This window comes from Leopardus geoffroyi, chromosome C3 (assembly GCF_018350155.1).
Source record: "Leopardus geoffroyi isolate Oge1 chromosome C3, O.geoffroyi_Oge1_pat1.0, whole genome shotgun sequence".
NCBI lineage: Eukaryota > Metazoa > Chordata > Mammalia > Carnivora > Felidae > Leopardus > Leopardus geoffroyi.
Genome location: NC_059338.1, coordinates 147,078,503 through 147,103,968, shown reverse-complemented (window position 1 = coordinate 147,103,968; position 25,466 = coordinate 147,078,503). Strand labels below are relative to the sequence as shown.

Here is a 25,466-nt window from a genome sequence, read left to right as displayed (position 1 = left end):
CCATATGGTCCTCCACCAACTGATGGGCCCTTCTGCCGAACGTGAACAGCTTCCAGTGATTTCGTAGGTAGTCAGGGGCAAATCTTGGGCCAAATTCTGCCAAATGCGTGAACATTTAGCACCTACATTTAAAACAATCATACCTTCTGATCTTTTATGCCCAGGGAAAGCTTCCCTCTCTGTCCTCAGAACACCTCGGTCCGAAGAACGCCAGCATGATAGCCCGAGTGCCCTGCGGCGGGTGCAATTGTATGCTGATGGAAAGATCACCACGGTGGGATGACTCCTTCTGCTGGCCCACGGTCTCTCATCTGAGATTCTAAAATGAAAGCACGCGAACAAACACACCACTGAAAATCAAGATTATTCTGTGCTGACGTGCTAATGTTTGCTGAGAGATCCCGGTCCCAGACCTCCCTGAGTTATTCACTGATGTATGGCACGCACACAGTATTCTCTTTCTACTCAGCCCCAAGGCTCCGAAAAAGGGATCCAAATCCGATCACTTCCGCACGCAGAACAGAAGGCCCGGGTAATCCTTCCAATCCCTGCTTATCTTAAATACCACAACTTTCACCAACAGAACATTATGTAGCACATTTCATTCTAGCTGACGAATACATTTTTGGCACCGATTTTAGGAACATGCTCCCTGTAGCCCTTTCCACGGTGAAGTTTCCGATTCAGGTACTAGAAATGCTAGGTTGACCACACCTGTTCTGTAGGTGAAACGAAATTTGCATAGAAACGATCATCCTCAAGACGCTGACATTTTAAGAAATGTCAACTCTTTGAAATGGAATTCTTTTTAAAAATCTATGGTATCCCAGCCGCATTTTAAATTGTGAAAGTTTACACGATGTTTAGAAAATACCAAGCATCATGTAAATCGTATTTGAAAACCTCAAGGAGTGTGATTCCAAGCAGCAACAAAGCATTACTAACAGGGCTCCGCACCCCACGGCCCCACCCAGTTTCTTTTTTTTCCTAATGTTTAAAGTAGTATTGCTTAATCCAGTCTGAATGCAGTCTGAGCACGGAAACTGAAACTGTCAATGATTGGTTATGAGGTGGTTATCTTCACGATATATATAAAATACATATGTATATACACACACACACACACATATGTATATATTTTAAGCAATCGAAAACAAAAACTATTAAATTGCTTAGAAAATCCATAGATCTCCAAGAATGTCTTGAGGTTTCCTAAGGCCCAGGAACCCTACTTTGAAAAACACTAACAATCATGTGAATTTAGCCAGCATACCAAAAGCTCTCCTTCAAGTAGTTCCCTGGGGTGTGATAAAAATGTAAGTATATTTGGCATCCAATGGAGTCCTGCCAAGAAGGACAATAGTGTCTTTTATTTATTTTTTCTTTTTTTTTAACATTTATTCATTTTTTGAGAGGGAGAGAGACAGAGCCTGAGGGGGGGTAGGGGTTGAGAGAGGGAGACACAGAATCAGAAGGAGGCTCCGGGCTCTGAGTTGTCAGCACAGAGCCTGGGGCGGGGCTTGAACTCACGGACTGGAAGATCATGACCTGAGCTGAAGTCAGACGTTTAATCCACTGAGCCACCCAGGGCCCCAATGATAGTTCCTTATAAATGCTAAATAAATTAACATACCTAAATTGCAAAGTTTAGTACATTAAAAATGTAAAGTAAATTAAAGTGAATTAATGTGAAGTAAAATTAAAAAGTAAATGTGAAAGTCATGTGAAGTAAATTTAAAATGAACCAATGCAATTTTAAACGAACCAATAAAATCGCAGTGTGTTTGATGGGAATGTAATTCATTTGAAATTTTAAATGTTTAGCTTTTATCACTGGAAGGGAAAAAATGTAAAGAAATTTCGTGTATTGCATTATCTGGAACTGTTAAAAAACATTTTGCTCATTCTATCCATATATTTTCCGTGTAGTGGAACAATCATAGTGGATACGTTCTACTGTAGGAGGCTATGCCTGAAAATATTCCAAATGGGGGCAGGGGGGACATCTACCACGGTAGTAAGTTGTACTTCAGGAAAGACGAAATAAAGAATGCAAGAGTTTTACCCTCCCTAGGGATGCTGTTATGTAAAGAAAGTTTGCTCTTTTTCACAGAAGCCAGGAAAAGGTTTAAAAAAAAAAAAAAAAAAAAGCCTGGCAAAGCTGGACTGATCTAGGACTAAGGTGAGGTTCTAGAACGACAGGTTCAGGACCCTGGGACAATTCTCATATTCTCGCACATTTATCCAAAGCCAAGACATTTACAAAAAGAGGTGAACATACTCTAGGGATGGGTTGTAGAGTACAGGGTTATCTGTTTTGTGGCTTTATCTTCCATATTATACTTTTTTTGTAGGTCAGATTGAATGATAGCATGGGGCTTGCTTGTTTGAAATAAGGTACAAACCATCAATGGTATAAAGCATCACAAATAAAAATGAAGTTGCTCAATATATAATATTGCCTTAATGTGTAGGTTTTTAATGTAGAAACTCAGTTTTTAAATTGTTTGTTTTCAATGTTAATGTAACAACAATCAATAGGTTATGTGTGTTTATACAGATACACACACACACACACACACATATATATATATACATATATATATGTATACGTAATATTTAATCTACCGGTGGTCAAATTAACAACTGCTATAAAAATATAGGCAATACATATAAGTGACTGAATTCTGTCTGTTCTCAATCATTTGGTTCTGTAACTATCTAACCTGGAGTCAGATGTAGATCTCTCGCTGCTGTCGTTACATTTGCTTTCTTTTAAGTCTTACAGAAATAAAGAAAAACCCCTCCAAAGTGTCCCTGGCTCGAAGTTTGCCTGGCTCTTTCTCGGTGGATTCCAGAGGGGTTGATTACATCCTAGACCTGAAGGGCCCCCTGAATAGCAGGAAGAAGCAGAAGAAGGTATCGGTTTAATTGAAAAGAGTCCATTTGCTCCCAAAGATTTTATTTAGGTCCCCGCCAGAGACCGTGTCTCTTTCCCAGTGGGACACTTTCTCGGGACGCACGTAAAAAGGAATGAAATTCTGACTAAATGTCTAGCGCCACCTATTGGTAGTTAAGTATATATGGATTCTCGGCGACTGACGTTCCCACCAAAGTGGAAATAGAAGTGATGTTGATGATTGTTTCCAATTCATATGTCCATACGCGTGCTTTACGATACCTGTTGTATTTAAATATTGATGATGATGACGATACAAATTGAGTTATTTTAAGTTATGGTTTGTGTTATTCAGTTTCACAATTCCCTTAAAGCAGCACATGCAGGGACAGTTTACTTTTCAATAGTAAACGGAAAACGGTAGAAAGATCTAGAGTATGAGGAACAAACAATGACATGGCATCTTCATATTTTGCTTTTTATACCTCGTCTTGAAATGCTGTTGTCACCCACAACACAACGTGCCCTGACTGTACACTGTATCTTTTAACACAGTCTTTGGATTGTTTCTCCCCTGACATCCAAGACTTTGAAATAATAAAGTTATTTAAATACAATTACTTCTCTGTGCTAGGGCAAAATGGGCCACCAATGGTGCTGAGACAGCTGGATTTCCGCACCGAACGAATAGAGTTGGACCCTACCTCACACCATAGACCGCCATAATTAACTAAAAAAATGGCTAAACACCTAAACAAAATGTGGCATATACATACGATACAGTAGTTATTCAGCCTTAAAAAGGCAGGAAGTTCTGACACATGCTACAACATGGGTGAACTTTGAGAGCGTTATGCTAAGTGAAATAAGCTTCATTTAGGAGGCAGTCAAGTTCATAGAACAGAAAGCAGGATGCTGGCGGCCAGGGGCTGAGAGGGAGACGGGCGTATGTCATGGTTAGGGAATTTTAGTTTGGCAGATTGAAAAGAGTTGCACAGCAACGTGGATGTACTCAACACCACTGAACTGTATGCTTGCTGAACTTAATGGTTAAGTTCACCACTGAACTTAATGGTTAAAATGGTCCGTTTTGTTATGTGTATTTTACCACAATGAAAAATAGATAAAATCCTAAAAAAAAAAATGGATCAAACAGAAATGTAAGAGCTGAAACTCTAAAATTCATGAAAGGAAACATAGGCATAGGTGTTCATGATCTTGGTTTAGGGAAAGTTTTCTGATTTTTGACACCAAAAGCACAAGCAACCAATGGAAAAAATACACAAAACAGACATCAAAAGGAACAACTTCCACGCTTCCAGGGAGAACCGTTTGCAAATCATATATCTGACAAGGGACTTGTATCTAGAATATAAAAAGAATTCTGGCAATTCAATAATCAAAAGACAACCCAATTTCAAATGGGGCTTAAGAGTTTGAATAGACATTTCTCCAAGGAAGACATACAAACCGCCAATAAGCACATGAAAAGATCCTCAACATCATTACTCATCAGGGAAATGCAAATCAAAACCATAATGAGATGATGGTGTATACCCACTACAATGGCGCTAATCAAAAAGACCGCTAATAAGGGGCGCCTGGGTGGCTGAGTTGGTTAAGCGTCCTACTTAGGCTCAGGTCACGATTTCGTAGCTTGTGAGTTCTAGCCGGGAACTGGGCTCTCTGCTGTCAGCACAGAGCCTGCTTGAGCTCTTCTGTCCCCCTCTCTCTCTGCCCTCCCCTGCTCACGCACTCTCTATCTCTCTCGAAAAGAAATAAACATTAAAAAAAAAAAAAAAGACTGCTAATAACAAGCATTGGCGAGGGTGTAAGCAATTGCAACTCTCGGACGTTGCTGGTGAGATTTTAAAATGGTGCAACCACTTTGGGAAACACTTCAGCAGGTTCCTCAAATGGTTAAATATAGTTACCATATGGTCTAGCAATTCCAGCCCAAGAAAAATGAAAATATGAGTCTGCATAAAAACTTGCATACAAATGTGCATAGCAGCATTATTCACAATAGCCCCCAAACAGAAACAACCCACGTATCTATTAACTGATGAGTGGATAAGTAAACTGTAGCGCACCCCTACAAGGTAATTAATCAACCGGAGAAATAAATGAAGTCACCGATCCAGGCTACAACATGGATGAGCCTTGCTAAGCAAGGGAAACCAGCCACAAAAGACCACAGAGTGTATGATTCCATCTGTATGAAATGTCCCAAACGGGCAAAGCTACAGAGACAGAAGTAGTTGGTGATTTCCTGGGATTATGGAGGTCTGGGGGGAAATGAGAGGAGACTGCCAAAAGCTTCTTTTTGGGGTGATGAAAACATTTTAAAATTGACTGTGGTTAATTAGTAATTCTAATTAGTAATTTAGTAATTCACAGGTACCCGTGGGTATACTAAAAGCCACCGAATTACACATTTTGAAAGGGTGAATTGTAGAATCTGTGAAACATATTTAAAAAAAAAAAAACTGTTGTTAAAAAAAAAGAGAGTGGATGGGTCAATACTAGATTCGCCGTCATTAAGCTGTGAGATTGATGAAAATAAAGTGAATAAAGCTCAAAAGAGAAATGCCAAACACCCTTCATGGTACTAAGGCATACAAAATAATTAGTTTATATTTAGTGACTATGAGGTTATTACAGTGCTTTATAGCTTGAACATTTATTTTGCTACAGTAATTTCCACTAAAATTGAAAACAGAGACATTGTTCTTACAATCCTCTATCTCCACTCATTCTTTGCAACAGGCAACATGAACTGGTAGCTGAAATCTTGAAATTGTCCCCCAGCTATGACTACTATCCCTCTTCCTGGGATTGTCTTTTATATATGTTAATTTCCTAAATGCACAAGCTGTTATTTTCATTCAGAATGTTAAAGTGACCCGGAGGTAAAAATCATTTAAAAAGTCTTGATTTTCACAGCCTCTTCTGCATTAGAAGCTTAAAGAATCCCCAAGGCAAGGCTTCTCCAAGCCAGGTCTTAAGAACCATCCAGGTGAGAATTTCCTCGGCGGCTTGGTAAAAATGCAGATTAATGCAAGTTACCTCAAACCTACCATACCCCCAGGTGCTTTTTATGCTGACTAGCAGGTGTAGGTTTAGAAATATTTTACTTCCCTACTTCATCAGAGAGGTAGGAGTTGTGAAATCTCATTGCCATATGGAGAATTACAGAATCCTAGAATGTGTAAGCTGAGAGGCAGTCAAGAGTAATCTTGGGCAACCCTCTCATTTTATGGAAGAAGAAATGAGATGATTAGCCCAGAGCCATACAGCTATTAGGGGCACAGCCCGACGAGATGGAGCCCAGGCCCAAAGCAGTGTCCTGACTCAGTTGGGACAAAGCTAGGTTGATCGGGGGCCCCTGGAGCACACAATTCGTCCATCCATAGTTAGCTAGAATCTTGAAGCTTAGTTCTGTATATAAACAGGGTCCAGAGAAGAGAGGAATGAAATAGCATGAAAGAGGTCCCCGTCAAGATGATATTTGAAAGTTTTCTTTGCTAGAGCTCTATATTCACCAACATAAATTTCAAGTTGAACATGTAGTCTCTGAATAGGATTTCGTGCCGTCTCTTACAATATTATGTAAGTGTATGTAAATAAGAAAGCTCAGTTCCGTATTTGTAGAGTCAACTACTTTTCCTCTCCTTGTTGGACACTTGGGACTCCCCATTAAGAGCTTTCTAAATGTTGAGATGCTACAACAAAGCAATTTCATAAGCTAGTTTTCTCTTCTTCCTTCTCCCTCTCCCTCTCCTTCTCTCTTTCTCTTTCCTACTTTTGGTCCTGGAAACTGGCCAGCAAGATTATTTATGGCTCTTAGTTCACTCACACCTTAATAATAAACAGAAGCAGTTTTCCTTTGTTTTTGCATTTCAACAGCATGGTAGTTACAAGTTGGCTCCCATCCGAAAGCCCTCTCCGGGTCTAACGTGCTGTGCTGAGTATATACATGATTAACCAGTACAATACGTGCGGCAAAGAAACCAGGTGAGAGATTTATTGATTCTGGCTGAAACAAATTGAAAAGCAACCTTGAACACTTTGTGAAGTCCATAATGAGTTCCACAAATCAACTCTGGAGCCAGTTTAGCACGTCCATTTAGTTGAGGCAAAGAGCCTGTGTTTGATCTAACTTAATAAAAGTAATTCCAGTGTAAAAAAGTAGGTCAACAAAATGACGAGATTCTAAAATTCCAAGGGGTGTTGTGTGTGTGTATGTGTGTGTGTGTGTGTGTGTGTGTGTGTGTGTGTGTTTACTAAGAGAAATGCATTTATTTCAAATAGAATTAATGATTTTGGTAACAGATGACATTTTGTTAGATATTTGGGGGATTCCTTCTACTAACGAAGACTTTGTGATTCATTTGTGGAATGAACAAGTGGCCCCACGTAAAGCCGATTGCAAGTAAAATTCAATGACTTGGCCTTTCCAGAAAATTTCTCTGCCTCTCGGGAGTCAGAATTCAAACTGGGACTGTAAACTAGAACAAAGAGTTATTGAGTGTAGTTGATATCACAGAACAGAATTTTGCTGTACTCATATTTACCTCATCCGACTTAAATATATTAACTGACAACATGAAGAGGCCGTGTCTTCTGAAATTCACTAGAAGGTTAAAATATCGGAGTAATCAGAGCAGCATAGAGAATAACATTTAACTCGCTTGCACCAATTGACTATGTAAAATCAGAAAATGGAGAGAATGTGTGTATCTGAGCACATATGAATGATCAGGACGGTAGAGACACAATCTCAGCCTCAAATTTTTCATCGTGGATGTTTTCTGCCGGTTTGTTTGTTCTGTTTGGGAACCATAAAAGGAATATATCAAATATATCTTCCCTTGGATCTTAAATTTTGTTCGCAACATTTTTCAGTTTAGGTTAGGAATTATCTGGTTCTCTAGCTGTAGAGAATTCCCTTTGTGTGGGAAGATCATAACTAGGTTAAAGTGGGCACAGGTAAATCATCCAGTCAGCTATCAGGAAGTTTGATTCTTTTACAAGGCTGCAACCTCCTTTTTTCCTGGCCCCAAATAAAAATGACTAAGTTCCCCGAAATGTGGGGTGATAAGGGAATCAAAAACGAATAACCGTGCTGCATTCTGACTGCAATCGACTCCTTGTTTTGGTAGAAAAACCCACAGATTTAAGAACTGAATAGTAAGCCCTCGGTCTATTGCTTACAACTAGAAGAACTCTGTCTTCTCTAGGCAAATGTTTCCAGACAGAAAACCTACCACAATCAATTTTAGAAAAATATTCCTCTTTGAGGCAGGAAGGACAAATAAGATGTTTAAACAGCAGCTGGTAAAATCATTTGCTAACCCTCAGTGTGGTAGCTGAGGCCGCCCTGACCCACAGCCGTGATGCCTTGCTTCGCAGAAAACTGGCAGTGGGGTCTTGCACTGACCGAGAACTTCAGCGACTGCCACATCAAGCAAGCCATGTTGCCACTCATGCTTAAATCTGAAAGCCGTCTGGTTAGGGCACAGCTCAATGTGTAGACAAAGAAGGCTTTTCTTTGTCATTTTGAGTCCTCGGAAAACTAGAGAATGCATTTTTGCACAGAACATGGTCATGTGCCTTTTAAATCCCTTTGTGAAAATTATTTAAGAGGATAACGTATTGACTACGGATGAGAATTTTCTCCTACACAAATACTTTTCACGTTCATGCGATCCCCAACCTTATTTAATACCACTGAGCGTGATGCTGAAATTTTCTGGAATATGTTATCAAGTTCCCAAATGAACAAACAAGAGCATACCCAGTAAACATATACAACCAACACATATTAGGAAAACGGAAAAGGGTTGTGTGTTGAAACTTTCTTCCCATCTTACTGTTACTCTAGTGTCGTTTTGAACTTGATCAACATAAGGTAAACTTATATTTTTTTTCTCCTTTTTTCAAAGTTCATCAGTATTCCAGCCATAAGCTTTAATTGCCATTTAATTTTAATGAGAGTGAGAAAGAGAGGGTGAAAACCCATTTTACCCATTCCAGGCAGGAAGGTGGAAAGAGAGGAAACACCTCATTTAGGATTCTGAAGTAGATTTGTACAATGCTTTAAGCAAGATTCTTTCAAAAGTAACTATAAAGTCAAGTTGGAAATAAGACATAAAATAATAAATCAGGTTTAAAATCAAACTTGTCAGATGTTAAAATTGTCCTATGACTAATCATAAATCCATTCGTTTATGTGCTAGAACATTTTTCTATTAACTACTATGGAAGAGAAGATAATTCATTTACTGCTAATGTGGAAATGAGCCTGTGGGGGGACGGGGGTGGGGGGGGGTAGTGCAGGGGAATGGGGAAGGAATAATATCCTGATTGGTGCAACCCTAGTGTCTGTTATCCTCCGACCAGGTTTCAATTTCAAACAAAACTTGTAATATCTGTGTCTTTTCCAGATTGTCTCTGATTTCTAATTTTTTTTAATTTTTTTAATGTTTATTTTTGAGAGAGTGAGAGAGACAGACAGACAGAGCACGAGCAGGGGAAGGGGCAGAGAGAGAGGAGGACACAGAATCCAAAGCGGGCTCTAGGCTCTGAGCTGTCGGCACAGAGCAGGATATGCGGCTCGAACCCATGAACCGCGAGATCATGACCGGAGCTGAAGTTGGATGCTTAACAGACTAAGCCACCCAGGCGCCCCTGATTTCTAATCTTTTAAAATAGCAGTTTTACTGTTATGATTGACATACTATACGATTCACCCATTTCAAATGTACCATTGAGTGGTTATTAGCAAACTCAGAACCGTGTGGTCACCCCCCCAATCAAGTTTACAGCACTCCATCACCCCACAAAGAAGCCCTAACCCTTTTAGCCATCACCCCGGTTTCTCCGTATCCCCAGCCCAAGCAACTGGTCATCTATTTTCTGTCTATGAATTTGCCCACTCCGCACCCCTCATATAAATGGAATCATGCAGTATGTGGTCCTTTGAAGAAAACCTTTTCATCTGTGACTAATTTTGAAAACTTACAGAGGGTTACTAAAAACTTACACAAAAATCCATTTTTCCTTTATCCAAATTCATCTATTTTAACTAAATGTTAATGGGTTTCAATGTCTTCGTTCCTGCAGCAATACAACAGTAAAAAAAATTCTATTTATGTATGAATGGTCTGTGATTGCTTATAAATAATTTGGATTGTCATGTTGAACATTCTTAAAATTACTTGAAATTTTGGGGTGCCTGGCTGGCTCAGTTGGTTGAGCGTCTGACTTCGGCTCAGGTCGTGATTTTGCGGTTCGTGGGTTCAAGCCCCACATCGGGCTCTGTGCTGACAGCTCAGAGCCTGGCGTCTGTTTCAGATTCTCTGTCTCCCTCTCTCTCTGCCCCTTCCCCACTCATGCTCTGTCTCTCTGTCTCCAAAATAAATAAACATTAAAAAAATTTCTTGAAATTTCAGGGATAGATATGTATTTGATACAGGCCAAATGATTCTTTTTGCATGAGCCCAGAAATACACGAAAGCGTAAGACTCTAGCAAGTGAAATGAACTGAACACAATACACAAGAAATAGGATTTGAGAAAGCGAAAAAGATGCCAACCCCTTTTCCACCATTCTTATCAAACTGCGATGATAATTAACTAGTATTTATTAAGCACTTTACTTTGTGTCCCAAAGTGGTATAAGGAGGTATAAAGTGGTATAAAGAGGCATCTGAACAGTGGTCAATTTTAACAAAAATAACCAACTGCAATATACTGGGGTCTGTACTCTGTTAGCAAAATTTTGAAAAGTAGCAGGGTGCCTGGCTGGCTCCATTAGAAGGGCGTGCGACTGGTGATCTCAGGGCCGTGAGTTCCAGCCCCACGTTGGGTGTAGAGATTACTTAAACAAATGAATAAAGTTTTTAAAAGTTTCTGAAGATCGCCACGGAAGACATAAATAGTCAACTCTTTCTGGGAGGAAGCCACTACAGGAATCACAGAAAGGGATGTAGCTGAAGAAAAACTTGAGTCCTAATTTTTTCCCTTTGGCAAAAAGACATTAAAGGTGGCCCAGGCAATGTCTGTTTTATGGGAAAAGTGGTAAGATGAAGTTAAGAAGATAGTTTGTTCTGGAGTTTTATTATTTTGCAAATAAGCCAGGCCTAAGAGCCTAAGGTACATGTTTTGCTTGTTGGTTTTTTAGGAATAATAGTATTCAGGGTACCTACCATACATTCAAACTAGCACACATTACGATTTTCCTCTATGTTGGCACAACTCTATCCTATCATTAACACCTTACTACTTTTACTATGTTAGCAGTGTTCTTCCTCAGGAAGAGGACCACGGGAAGGCTTGTAATACAGATTCCCCAGGCCCTCGGGAGGAGTCTGGGAGACACGGCTGGGAGCATGCTACCCTTGGAGTCCATAATGGGAAGCTAAGTTTAGGACACCGTGTTACCACATTAGTCTATGGATAGAAAGTATCACTACAAAAATACTGAATGAAAAGCATGTCGACCTAAGTGTTCAAGCCAGGCTGGAGTGCTCACAGTAATCGAAGGCAACCGGAGTCCTTCAAGCCCTGGGAGAATGACACACAGGCCAGCAGGAAAATGGCGGAATTGGCCTTTTTACACGTGAGAAACCGTGTTAACAGCATGGAACAGTAGAAAAAGCATAAACTGTGAATTCGAAGGATCCAATCCTTCCCAGATTTGTGACTCTGGGGGATCATTTTCTCTCTCTGAACTTCATTTTCTTTTTGTGGGGGCGGGGGGGGGGGAAAGGAAGCAGTATGAATATCTAAGCGGTAGGGTTATTTTGAAGATGAATTTGAGTATGTATATAAAAATACTTTGCAGAGTGCAAAGTATAAATATGAATTCTTTTATTTTGCAAAACGACAAAGGGCTTTTCCTCATTCATGCGCTTAAAAGTGCAGTATCCCCTTTAAAAAAAAATGAACTTACATACCAGAAGGGAGGTGGGTGGGGGCTGGCTGAAATAGGCAATGGCACTTGACCATTGGAGGGCACTTGCCGTGATGAGCACTGGGTGATGTATGGAAGTGGCGATTCACCATATTGTACATCTGAAACTAATAGGACACTGTATCTTAACTAACTGGAATTTAAATAAAAACTTTATTTATTTATTTATTTTTTTAAATTTTTTTTTTCCAACGTTTTTATTTTATTTTTGGGACAGAGAGAGACAGAGCATGAACGGGGGAGGGGCAGAGAGAGAGGGAGACACAGAATCGGAAACAGGCTCCAGGCTCTGAGCCATCAGCCCAGAGCCCGACGCGGGGCTCGAACTCACGGACCGCGAGATCGTGACCTGGCTGAAGTCGGACGCTTAACCGACTGCGCCACCCAGGCGCCCCAAAACTTTATTTATTTTTAAATGTTTATTTATTTTTGAGAAAGAGGGAGAGAGAGGGAGGGCAGAAAGTGAGGGAGACAGGGAATGCCAAGCCGTCCCTGTGCGGTCAGTGCAGAGCCCCATGTGGGGCTCGAACCATGAGCACTGAGATCATGACCTGAACTCAAATCAAGAGTCAGATGTTCAACTGAGTGAGCCACCCGGGGGCCCCTTAAATAAAAACTTTTAAGAAAGTAAAACACGGGGGCCCCTGGGTGGCTCAGTCGGTTGAGCACCCAACTTCGGCTCAGGTCATGATCTCACAGTCTATGGGTTTGAGCCCCAAGTAGGGCTTTGAGCTGACAGCGCGGAGCCTGCTTCAGATTCTCTCTCTGTCTCCCTCTCTCTCTGCCCCTCCTCTGCTTGTGCTCGGTCTCTCAAAGCTAAACGTTAAAAAAAAAAAAAAAAGAAATTTAAAACTGAGGGAATATGACTCCACCATTTAAGCATCTTTAAGCCTACTGCTAAATGCAACTTAGAATGGAAAGCATTTTGGATGAACAGTTCAGTGTCTGCCTGGAAAATGCAATTTCTCCCCAATGAACAATTGCAAACCCTCCGTCTGAACGAAGGCCTTAGTATGGCAGCAATGTGTTAAGAGGTACAAACAATGAATCAATGTTATTATATGTAAATATCTCCCATACACAGAAACTTGTGACCACAGCTCTTTGTTGATGGTGATGGGAACAAAAGGAAGATGGGACCCGACGGGCCTTGTGACGGCCAGGACTCCGGGTTGTAGTTAGAAGTTAGATGAGCGGGGGATGGTGTGGAGAGTTTGCCCCCAAAGTCTGATCTCATTAGAAAGACAAAGGCACCTCACGAGTCGTGGGGTGAGCCTAGGCCATTCGTTACATGTGATCTACAGGATGGCATGTGTGTTGTCACAGCTCCAAATGCCTTAGGGAAAGGACTACATCCTTTGATTCCCCAGACTGGTTATTAGAAACGTCGCGTCAGTTTCTTCATTGGTAAAACAGAAGAAATTAACTACATATATGTAATTTATATAGATGATATGTAGGAGTATCTATCGGTTAATCATACAGGCTTCAATTTGGCAGCAGGAGAAAGAATTCACATCTGTGACTTAGAAGCAGGCCATCAGAAGGTTAGGTTGACCTAATTCTCCCTTTCGTCCTTGCTAGAGTTTGCCGTCCAGGCCTTTTGGTCCTTCTACGTCCACACTAAATCCGGGCAGGGAGGCTGAATGCTTTCCTGTCTCTACCCACCACAACACGCAGCCTCCTCGGGCCACAGTAAATAATGTCAACAAGGGGGGTGGTTGATTTGGCGCTTAGTAGCGATAGAGGTTTTCATCTAGTATCACGTTTATACTCAATTTGTTACCTCCTTTGGAAAGAGTAAAGAAAGGGGAGCCTGGGTGGCTCCGTCGCTTGAGTGTCCAACTCCTGATTTGGGCTTAGGTCGCGATCCCAGGGTCGTGGGATCGAGCTCCGCTTCGGGCTCTGTGCTGAGTGTGGAGCCTGCTTGGGATTCTCTCTCTCCCTCTCTCACTCTCTCTCTCTTTCTCAAATTAATTAACGAAAACAATAAAGAAGGACTAGGAACCTAAAAGTGCAAGATGAGAAAAAGGCTGCTGTTTTGAGGTCCCGGGTTTTCCGAGAGAGGCTCTCAGAGGTCTCTGTGCCATGGGGTGGGACAGGGCGCCGTCCTGCCCAGCCTGGGGGGCAGAGACAGAGATCTCGCAAGGGAGCAGGTCGGAACTCCGGTAGCAATGCAAGAGTTCGGTGGACATCAGATGAACCTTTTAACAAAAAACGGGGGCTTGTATTTTGCATGACTTTGCCATTTCACGTTTCTAGCGATTTATTTTTACCGCCTTCTGAAAGTACCCACGTGCGACAGGTTGGCAATAAAGAAAACACCCGATCCTTCTCCACAGACGGTTTGAGAAGCTGTGCTTTCAAGAACGTGTCATTGCGATCAGCCTTTCGACTACGGGGTCATTTTCTCCCTGGAAATAGTGCCGTGGGCCTAGAGAGAGGGGGTGGGGAGGGGTTCCTGGCCTCAGATCTCGCTGTTGTTTGCTGTGGGCGTGGGGGTCTTTCTTAGTCAACCTGCAGGTGGCTTGGTAGAGATTCCTTCTTCCCAGCTCCTGGCTCCAGGTGATAGCTGTGGTCTCATCCCCTCAACAAACACCTTCAAAGAGCTAGCTGTAGATATGAAGAGGGCAGGAAGATTGGCTTTCTCCAAAGACAGAGAGACTGGAGGGGGCGGGGGGAGGTGAAAATCATATTCTTAATCACAAACAAACACAATTAACCGGCAACTGGATTAAGATACCTAATCAGTCAAAATTATTTAGAGGCTCTTATAACCATCACCCTTCTTTTGAAAGTTCTTAGTTACTCTGTGAGATAATACTCTGTTAATGAACTACATGTCCATAGGGAGCATTCCTCCCTCTTAAAGCGACCACACGAGGCTTCAATGAAAGCAATGCAAGCTCTCAGGGGGAGGAGTGTGTCAAAGAAATGACAAGACGTGGAAATGACTAGTGAGCCACTAACCAGCAGTCAAAAGTGTCCCCAGTTTTGCTCCAACTGAGGGCACGGGGAAGTCCTCTACTGACTGAGCTCAGTCTCCGGCAATCATTCATTCGCTCAACAAATCTTGCTGAGTCCCCCTGATGTGCCAGTCACCATCTGTCCTGGGCACAGTGGATCCAGGAAAATGCACAACACAGATAACGTCTCAGGGAGCCGGCATTTTAATGGGGAGACGGATGGATGGCAAACAGAGAAATATGAAATATGATGACTGCCGATAATAAAGTTATAAAGCAGGTGAGAGAACAGAGTGTGATAGGTTTGTCGGGGAGGTGGCGGACATTGGCTACTTTAGGTAGGATGGTCTCAGACTAGGTGTCATCATTCAATGAGGGAGCCCGCCATAAAAAAATATTGGCGGCTTTGGTTCCATTGCAGAGGGAGGAGAACGTAGGCTTCGAGGAGGAAGCAGCTTGGGCTGTTTTAAGAACAGGGAGAGGCCGGTTGGCTAGAATATCGTGATGTGGGCACAGAGCAGTGAGAGGTGGGACTAGAGAGAGAGGTAAGAGCTAGTTTATGCGGGACCGCATAGGCTACCGCAATGGACAGGATGCCTCCAGAGGGTTGAACTGGGATTGGTGATTATACGCGAGGCTCAAGCATCGGAAGTGTTCACTATTAAAAGGTACCCAAATCAATTGCTAGTCAAAAGCGTTGAAAAGCATTTACATTACTTACCTTTATTTTTTTTTTAATTTATAATGTTTTTATTTATTTTTGAGAGACAGAGTGTGAGCAAGGGAGGGACAGAGAGAGACAGAGAGAGAGAGACAGAATCCAAAGCAGGCTCCAGGCTCTGAGCTGTCAGCACAGAGCCCCACATGGGGCCTGAACTCACAAACCGTGAGGTCATGACCTGAGCCGAAGTCGGGTGCTCAACCGACTGAGCCGCCCAGGCGCCCCAACATTACTCATCTTTAGAAATATGCTACTGTAATTCATCTGTTAAATAGAATAAACTAAGTAATGGCAAAATCAGACTAGTATAAGCCCTTCAACTACTTAAACTGTGCAAGAATTAAAGGTTCAGTGTGAACGACTCTTCCACGACTCAGTTGGTCTATTACATATGTTTTGTAAGTCTCACTCCGTACAGCGATCAAACCAGTTGATTCATCGTCATTAAATCATTCATGCCTACGGTCTTCGCTTAACTAGAGGCCCCTTCTGGCTCTGGGATGTTTGATCATCATGTTTTCTGAAGAAACAACCCAGTAAGACTTTCCTCCTTTGGATCTGAAAAGGAAGAAAAGATTTGCCCAGCAGAGACGAGCCTGGGGTGAGCCCTGGGCTGTCCACTGCAACTGAACTTGTACCAGCTCACTGTGCGGGTGGTGGGGGTGGCGGGGGGGAGGTTGAGGGGGGCAGGGGAGATTAGCAGGGCAGCTCCAAGCTATGCCAAGAGAAAGCACCTGTGGAAGATGCAGTTTGGGGGGGGGGGGCGCTGAGCCCAGTTTGGAGGCTCAGAGGCTGGTCTTCATTTTAATACTGTTCCACCAAACTTTCTCTCTCATGCTGACGATGGAAACGACTCATGGGAATTCAGTCATGCATAGAAGCAGGGTAAATGAGATTGGTGAACCTCTGCACTTTGGGCAAGTCGTGAAATCTGCCTTGTTATGCATTATTTTCTTCATGTAAGATCATGAAGAGTAATGTCTATGTGGGTGTGGCTGACAGAAGGGAGAGGCAATATATTTATGTAGTATTTCCTCAAAGCGGCCACACATTCCATGAACACTTCTGGAAAATGTTATTTAACGCTTATCCCTCTTGCTTCCTTAGAGTTTTTCGTAAAAGAAATCCTCCTAGGTCGAGCCCGTCTCTAGTTTTCCTTTAGCTCTGACGGAAAGCCCAAGGGATATATTTTTTTCGTATTTTATTTTTAAGTAATCTCTGAGCTCAACATGGAGCTCGACCTTACAACCCCAAAGTCTAGAGTCACGTGCTGTATGGAGTGAGCCAGCCAGGTGCCCCTAGTTTTTTTGGTTTTAAAGGTACAATCTTGTAGTTCCAAAAGTATGGGTGACCTCCTTCGAAACAAACAAAAGTAATGTCTTGTAATTTTTTTTAATATTTATTTATTTTTGAGAGAGAGAGAGAGAGAGAGAGAGAGCACAAGCAGGGGAGGGGCAGAGAGAGAGGGAGACACAGAATCCGCAGCAGGTTCCAGGCTCTGAGCTGTTAGCACAGAGCCTGACGCAGGGCTTGAACTCACAAACCAGGAGATCATGAACTGAGCTGAAGTCAGAGCCTTAACCGACTGAGCCACCCAGGCTCCCCTGTAACTTTGTTTTTAAGTTATTCCTGAGGAATATGCTGGGGAGTAAAGATAGTGAAGAAGAAGACTTTGATATTATGCTTTATGGTCCCCTTTTATACTTAGAATAATTTTCACATAAATTGAAACACGTAATGCTTTCTTTCCCTCGCTTCTAAACATGGCAAGTGGAGTTCATACAGAGGTATTTATGGGCCTGGGAGCCAAGAGAAGGCAGGTGGAACGGTAAGAAGACTGATTGCATCAAGCAAATACGCAGATATCTCGAGGGTAATGGGAACCAGGTGTCTTACTCTTGGAAGGGGACTTACAAATATGGAAAGGTAGTGGGCTAGCAAGAACTCTGAGACGTTGGATTGGCATTGGAGATATCCTCAATTAACTCATGGTTTTAATAGATTTTAGAGGTTGGGGCACCTGGGTGGCTCAGTCGGTTAAGCGTCCGACTTCGGCTCAGGTCACGATCTCGCGGCCCGTGGGTTCGAGCCCCGCGTCGGGCTCTGGGCTGATGGCTCAGAGCCTGGAGCCTGCTTCGGATTCTGTGCCTCCCTCTCTCTCTCTGCCCCTCCCCCGTTCATGCTCTGTCTCTGTCTCAAAAATAAATAAACGTTAAAAAAAATTAATAGATTTTAGAGGTAGATAAGGACATACGGTAGATACATGTGTATATGTACTTGCACACGCGGACGCATGTTTCCCAGCTCTGTCTGCTCAGTGTATGCAGAAGCGGTGGTGCCCCGGTATCTATGGCAACCAAGATCCTGGTTTCCAAATGCCATCCTCGGCCGAAAGATGCCCTTGACTCCTTGGAGAAATGACTGAATCAGGGCTAAGGCAGGGGATGTTCAAGATGAGCCTGGGCTATCTTGTTATGCTCAAAAGTAAGGAAATGGCCAAAGACTGATAAGGACATAGCCCAAGGACACAGGAGCCAGCTCGAAAGGTGCCCAAATCTGCGTTGACCAAAATGTCGACACCTTGAAGAGCCAAACAAATAACACCAGTTCAGGATGACTATCCATTGAATAAAGAAGGAATCCATGAATCCATCCTGATATAAATAAATAAACAAACAAACAAACAAATAAATAAGTGGATAAACTTCTGTATAATAGAAGGAATAAATAAATATAGAAGAAATGATAGGAATAGAAAACCACCATTTGTCACCCATCTAAGTGGATGCTAAGGCAGGTGGGTGGAGGCTTGAGGAGGAGTACGATAGGAGTATAATGGCAGAACTCCCCCTACAAAAAACACTTCTCAGTTGCACAGGGGGAAAATGATGATGTGAAGGCGGAGAAACTGGGCAGATATCAATGTCATCAGGTGACCAAGGCTAATTCGCCAGTGACGATATGGGCTCACATCTAGCCTCCCTGAGAAGAGCACATTCCCATTTGGGCAGATTTCCTACCAAGGCTATGTGAGCCCATAGCAGACAGACTTCATCGCGGAACATCTTTTTGGAATGAAAACCCCGCATTCTTCAAAACTATAAAGGTTATAAGAGACAAGAAGGACCATGAACCGAGGAACTGTTTCCAACGGAAGTCTGAAGAGACACAATAACTAAATACAATGTGTGATCCTGGACTGAACATTGGACCAGAAAAAAAAAAAAGAGAGTTTGTTAGAGCAGTTTGCAAAATTTGAGGTGGGTGTGGGGCTTAGATGGATGGTAGTGATGTTTATTTCCTGATTTGTTTGGTTGTTTGGTGATCATATGGGAGTGTGTTTCATAGAATGAGGGAGACATTGCATCACAACTTTGCTCTTAACCGGTTCAGAAAAAGGCTAATGACATACGTGTCTATGTTTTATTATATAAGATATAACATAATACACTGATGTATCACATAGTTATGTAGTATCCAGAACGTATTGGTATATGTTAGTGATAACGAATATATGTGTTGTATATTTATATTGTTCTATACATTACACATTTTTAGAAAGGGAGAGTGAGCTAAAGTAAATGCGGGGAAAAGTCCTTGTTTATTTAGACAGAAATGGAGCAAAAGTGATAAAATGCTGCCAAATTGTCTTAGTGACCATGATGCAGTTTTTTATACTATTCTTGCAACTTCTAAGTTTGAAGTTATTTCAAAATAAATGATTTTAAAAGAGCACCTGCGTGTTTATATACGTGCATAAGTAACAAGTGCTTTCCTATATTAGCGTAATATGTGAAATTACCTGGGCAAGACATTTCCATGTTCCGAAATTCTCACTAGGGTAATTATAAAGAACTCGGAAAAAAGCAGGGTGTGGGTTCTGCAGTCCCTTTCTGCCCTAAGATTCTGTCAATGTCAGGTGAGTTGCAGGAAAATGTTACATAAAAAGAAAGTGTAAGAAAGAAAGAGTTGTCTATTTGACTCCAAATTCCAGTTTTAAATTAGCCACTGAAATAACCTATTAGCTTTACTAAAATAATGGTTATCCAGTAAAGCCATGGTCTTAATTCATAAAAATAGCATCTGCTTTGCCCTGGGTCAAAGCTGAGACCTTCTGCATAGTAATAAGTTAAAAAAATAAAAAGCTTTTGCTCTAAAAACAGCAGCATTCCATTATTGCCCAAAGTAGTGCAGTCTCTCTACAATTCCTACTTCCATTACACTCACATTTTTTTTTTTTTTTTTTTGGACAAAGAACCTTTGGTAAATACATATATACCCAAACATTCATGGGCACACGCACACACACACACCCACACACACTCGCAGAGTTTCACTCAATGCTTTTACTTGGTAAAAATCTTTGTGACTTTTGTTCTTTTCTTTATCTGGAAAAGTTGGGACGACATGAGGTAGTATCCTTTTCTCTTTTTGAGGACATTGAGGAGGCAGTGTCACTGACTCACTGTTTACCTAGTGGCGAGTTACTGAACAACCACAACTAGACTGGAGAATCTTTTCATTATGCTACACTGAAAGATCCAGGCAAGGTTTGTACGTTTGGGGTCATTCTTCCTTTAAATATATGTGTAGTTACCAAAACTGAACTTTGTCTCTATGACTTTAGAACAATCTAGTCCTACCCAGATAAGTACTGGTTGCAAGGTGTCTCTTTGCATTTCAAAGATTTCCTTTTTTTTTTCTCAAAGTTTATTTATGTATTGAGAAAGAGAGAAAGAGAGAGAATGCACAAGTCGGGGGGAGGGGGTGGACAGAGAGAGAGGGAGAGAGAGAAACCCAAACAGGCTCCAAGCTGTCAGCACAGAGCCCGACGTGGGGCTCGATCTTACAAACCGTGAGATCATGACCTAGGCTGAAACGAAGAGCAAGTTGGACGCTTAACCCACTGAGCTACCCACATGCCCCTGCATTTCAAAGATCTTCTAATAGAATATTGAATGTCTTATGAATCTCTGTATTTTTTCCTTGCCAGTCTTCACACAGTTCCAGAAGGTTGACATGCATAAAACAAACATATTTTTTTTACCACCAAAGTTAAAATGTCATATTCACATGTAATTGTAAAATGCACAATAGGTTGTAGAACTCTCTAAAAACATTTGCCAATAGACAATTTTGACGAACGCATGACAATGTTGTTTATTACTAGTTGTAAGAGATGCTACAATAGTATGAAATTCCATTTATGTTTTTCTTGAAAACATTTCTTTAGTTGTTAATAATGCATTTACCTTCAGTACTATGGTAGCTTTTTAAAATTTATTCTCAACAAACTGAGGGTTGATGGGGGTGGGAGGGAGGGGAGGGTGGGTGATGGGTATTGAAGAGGGCATCTTTTGGGATGAGCACTGGGTGTTGTATGGAAACCAATTTGACAATAAATTTCATATATTAGGGGCGCCTGGGTGGCGCAGTCGGTTAAGCGTCCGACTTCAGCCAGGTCACGATCTCGCGGTCCGTGAGTTCGAGCCCCGCGTCGGGCTCTGGGCTGAGGGCTCAGAGCCTGGAGCCTGTTTCCGATTCTGTGTCTCCCTCTCTCTCTGCCCCTCCCCCGTTCATGCTCTGTCTCTCTCTGTCCCAAAAATAAATAAACGTTGAAAAAAAAAATTAAAAAAAAATTTCATATATTAAAAAAATAAATAAATAAATATAATGAGTATCTATTTGGGGATTTAAAAAAATAATAAAATAAAATTTATTCTCCTAGGGCACCTGGCTCAGTCACTAAAGCATCTGACTCTTGATTTTGGCTCAGGTTATGATCTCATGGTTTGTGGGACTGAGCTCCCCGTCCGGCTCTGTGCTGACAGCTTGGAACCTGTGTGGATTCACTCACTCCCTCCCTCTCTCTCTCTGCCACTCCCCTGCACATGCACACACTCTCTCTCTCTCTCTCTTAAAATAAATAGATAAATATTTAAAATAAAATGTATTCTCCCACCATGCCTTCATATGCTAGCATGCATTAATTTAAATTTTATTATTAAATGCCTGTGTTAACGCTTACCATGTCCCAGGCCCTATGCTAAGCAGTTTATGGACAATTAACTCATTTCATCTTCATAAGACTCTCTGAGGTTATTACTATAATTATATTCCATTTGACAGAGGAGGCTTACAGGATAAGTACTACGTCCAGATAAACTGGTGATAAACTGTAGAATGTGAATTCAATCCCAAACAGTTCAACTCCCAAATCTGTGCCCATAACCAGTCAATGTACCAGTATACATTGACAATTATTTGTTGATTAAAAGAATAAATTATTCGCTTGTCTTTTAGACTGGTTTGGAAGCAGGAAGCAAATTACCCAATTGCTCTGTGCCTTAGTTTTCCACTTTGTAATTAGGATTAATATTTGCCATCCATCACTCTCCCACACAGCAGTAAGAATGGAGAGTTTATTTTACCTAGCTGCTCCAGAATACGTTGTTATGCCTTAAAGGCATGGTCAGCAGTAGGTCTAGAGACTAATAGTATAAACTTTAATATGTGACAAGACCCCCCAAGAATTTCATATAATTAACTAAGTCTCGTTCAGTCTGAACGAATGGAAGTAGACAGGTAGAGCTTTGAAGACCTCAACTACCTTATATTTGAACTTGATCCCCACAGAACTTTGAATTGTCTTCATTTTTCCAGCCAAAGTAGAATTTGTACACAACACACAAATATAATACTCGAATACTATGTGTTCAATGACACTAAAAATAAATGAGATGTCATCTAGGGCTCGGATTACGTGATAGAATAAAAACTCCTAATTGTAGATCTTCCGAATGCAAATGCTTTCTTGTTACAGCCCTGCATCTCTGATATTTAAAAAATGATCACGACCCGGTTAGGGGCCCTACCGGAAGCTTGTGTGCAAGAATCGTCATCCATCTCTACCTGTCTGCTATCATTATTTCGTCCCTACAAATACCATCAGGCCCTTCACCGGCTGGAGAGATGACCCGGAAAGAAATTCAAAACAAGACCCACCACTGGTAACAAGGGTGGCCCAAGCATCCTGTCATGTGACCTGGAGCAAGTTTCCTATGCTTCTTCAGTCTCTTTCTCCTTGTCTGAAAAATGGGGATAATAACGAAGGCTGCCTCCCTCCAGGGCTGCGGTGAGAATCAGATGAGTTCATGTGTGTGAAACTGCTTTGTAACCTGTCCTCTACGATTATGAAGAAACTTTAACACTAAAGGTTTTGGTTGTGAAAAAGGCATCAAGGTAGAAATTTGCTTATGCATCATATCCACATGCGAACATGTACATTCCTGGGCTGGACACCCCCCACCCCCACCCCGCCTGTGGTTCTGGGCCCCTCTGCTGGTTCAGAAAAGCAATAGGACTGGCATGAATCCTCAGAAGAGGTGAGATTTCAGGTGCTCCATAACTGGAGACCCAGATGATGAAGGGGAGGTTGAGAGAGAACAGTGCAGACTTTAAAAAGTACTGACGAAGTTTTTGGCAAGGTCAAAGAAGTGGAAGAAAAAAATTCAGACCACAGAGGTCACTGGGAGGCTGACTGCAAAGGAAGCCAGCAAAGATTCCCAATACTTTCCCTTCTGCCTAGAAACCGGAGCCTGGGTGGCTCAGCTGCTTAAGCATCCAACTTTGGCTCAGGTCATGATCTCATGGTTGGTGGGTTCGAGCCCGGCGTCAGGCTCTGTGCTGACAGCTCAGAGCCTGGAGCCTGCTTCAGATTCTGTGTTTCCCTCTCTCTCTGCCCCTCCGTTGCTCATGCTCTGTCTCTCTCTCTCTCTAAAAGTTAATAAATGTTAAAAAAAAATTTTTTTTTAATGAAAAAAAAGAAACTTTGGAAGTCAACTCAGGCGCCTTTCAAAATCTGATACGCTTAAGACTCAAGCTGCACAGAAGAACCTCAGGAGTGGCCTGTCCTATGACCTATTAACTTTGATCACTTTCAGGATCACAGAACGCACCCGTCGCCCTAACCAACCACCTGCCCAAATCCAGCCCTGCTGACTAGGGAAACTTGGCAGCGTTTTCTGGATGCAAAGGCCACTCTTACCTCTCCTAGACTTGGCCTACTGATGTCGGCATCACCTTCACATGCCGGGCACAAACGATTACAGTAGAACAGGCCCAGAACATCCAGCTGGAAGTGAATAAATCAGAGAGGAAGACGAATGTCCTGCATTGTGCGTTCCTCGGAGGCAGGAGCCATGACCGCCCTCCCTCGGCTGGGAGGGTGAGTGCCCCTCTCACAGTGGGCATGGTGCCGGGAAGACTGGTGGGTTGAAGCTCTGGCTTGTTGTAAGGTGTGAGGAGGGTGGGGGTGGGTCAGCAGAAGCGGATGCACAGAAGCCACGCCACTACTGAAATTCCCGTTAACGTCGCAAGGCAGATACGGAGGGGCCGGCAGGACGGTGTGCGCCTGGAAAACGGGGGCGGGGGGGGGCAGCTCTGCCTTCACCCCAAACGCCGCCCCCCTCCAATCCCGGGGGTCTGAGGTTCTCCATGCCAGAGAATAAAGGGAAGGAGCCCACACTTCACCCAGGACTACGGAGGAGGCTGGGGGCGGGAGGGGGTGCGGATCTAAGAAACACCCCCGCGGACGAGTTTCTGAGCAGGGAAGTGCCCCGGGAACAGCGCATTTCCTGCTTCGCCGGTGCAAACCCCAGGCGGAGCCAAGCGGGAACTGGGTTACGACCGAGGAGTCGCCAGCTGCCAGGGCGGGGCTCGGCGGTGGCCTCGAGGGGTCCGCGCGCGGTGGAGGGAGTCGGGCGGAGGCAAGGCGAGAGGGCGTGAGAGCAAAGCGCACGCCTCCCGTCCTCGAGCGGCGCCGGCGGCGCCGAAGCCCTCTCGCCGTCGTCCTTTTTCGGCCCCCGCGGCGAAGGCCCGCAGAGCCCAGGGGCAGGGCCGAGAGCCAGGTGCCAGCCGGGTCCGTGGGGCCCTGACCCCGGGAAGGGGCGACGAGGCGCGGCCGAGCGGGTGGCCGCTGCCCCCCGGGACGCTGCCACCTCCCCACCCCTTCCGTCTCGCCCGCGGCCTTCGGCCTCGCATCCCGGACCCACGGGGGACTGGCCCCGGGGACGGGGAGGAGACGCGCCGGGCACCCAGACGCGCGGCGGCGCCGCCGGGTGGGCGCCGGGGCGCGCCGTGCGAACGCGAGGCGTCGGGCAGCGCGGCCCTACCTGGGGGGGTGCGGAGCCTCGGCCGCGCTCCGCCGCCGCTCGCCGCCTCCCGCCGGGCTCCCGGAGGCCGCCGCGGGCGCGCGCTTTTTAAATGCAAAGGCCTTATTGTTGTGCTTTGTTCCGGGGATACCATTGTCTACGCAGCGGCGGGCCTCCCCGGCGCCCTCCCTGGGCTGGCGGCGCGCGCTCCCCTCCCCGCCCCCCGAGGACTCGCTCTCGGGAGCTAAGCCGGATCTGCCCGCTTGCCCGCGGCCTTCCCTAACGACACGAAAGCCCTTCGTCCGGCTCCCGCTTCCCGAGCTTCGAAAACGTAAAAGCCCGCAGGAAATCACCCCGTCTTCGCCTGCTCACTCCGGGCCCCGGGGAAACAGCGCGGCTCCGACTCCCCCGGGTCTGAGCCACAGCTCGTCACCTACCCGGGTTCATCTCTGCGCCCGCTGGCCAAAGGCCCCAAGTGGCCACGGGCACAGCTTCTTGCTGGGCTAGTCGCTTCCTCGCCCAGCCTTTCGAGCCTCGAGTCTGGCCTGGGGACGTGAGTGCAATTAGCAGCCAGGAACCCAGAGGTCCTGGACCGGGCACCGCAAATGCACCCGGCCGGCTACGCCAGCGGGTGTTACGAGGCTCTTACTCGCGAAACTTGTTTGTCATTCCCCCCAATCGCACCCTCCCCCCCGAATCCCCTGCGTAAATCTCTCGTGTTGAGAAAAGCAAGGCTTCCAGGAAACCAC

General features: G+C 43.8%; 1 protein-coding gene and 1 non-coding gene across 2 annotated transcripts; both read left to right on the top strand.

Annotated features, from left to right (window-relative positions):
* Positions 1 to 8,298: 8,298 nt before the first annotated feature.
* On the top strand, positions 8,299 to 25,224 carry LOC123586649 (basic proline-rich protein-like). The gene is made up of 4 exons (XM_045455845.1): positions 8,299 to 8,412; positions 23,622 to 23,742; positions 24,226 to 24,794; positions 24,883 to 25,224. The coding sequence occupies exons 1-4, from the start codon at positions 8,299 to 8,301 to the stop codon at positions 25,222 to 25,224; spliced, it is 1,146 nt and encodes a 381-aa protein (XP_045311801.1).
* Positions 10,138 to 10,222, top strand: TRNAR-UCG. Its single transcript has one exon. It is a non-coding gene; the product is annotated as a tRNA-Arg (tRNA).
* Positions 25,225 to 25,466: the final 242 nt, after the last annotated feature.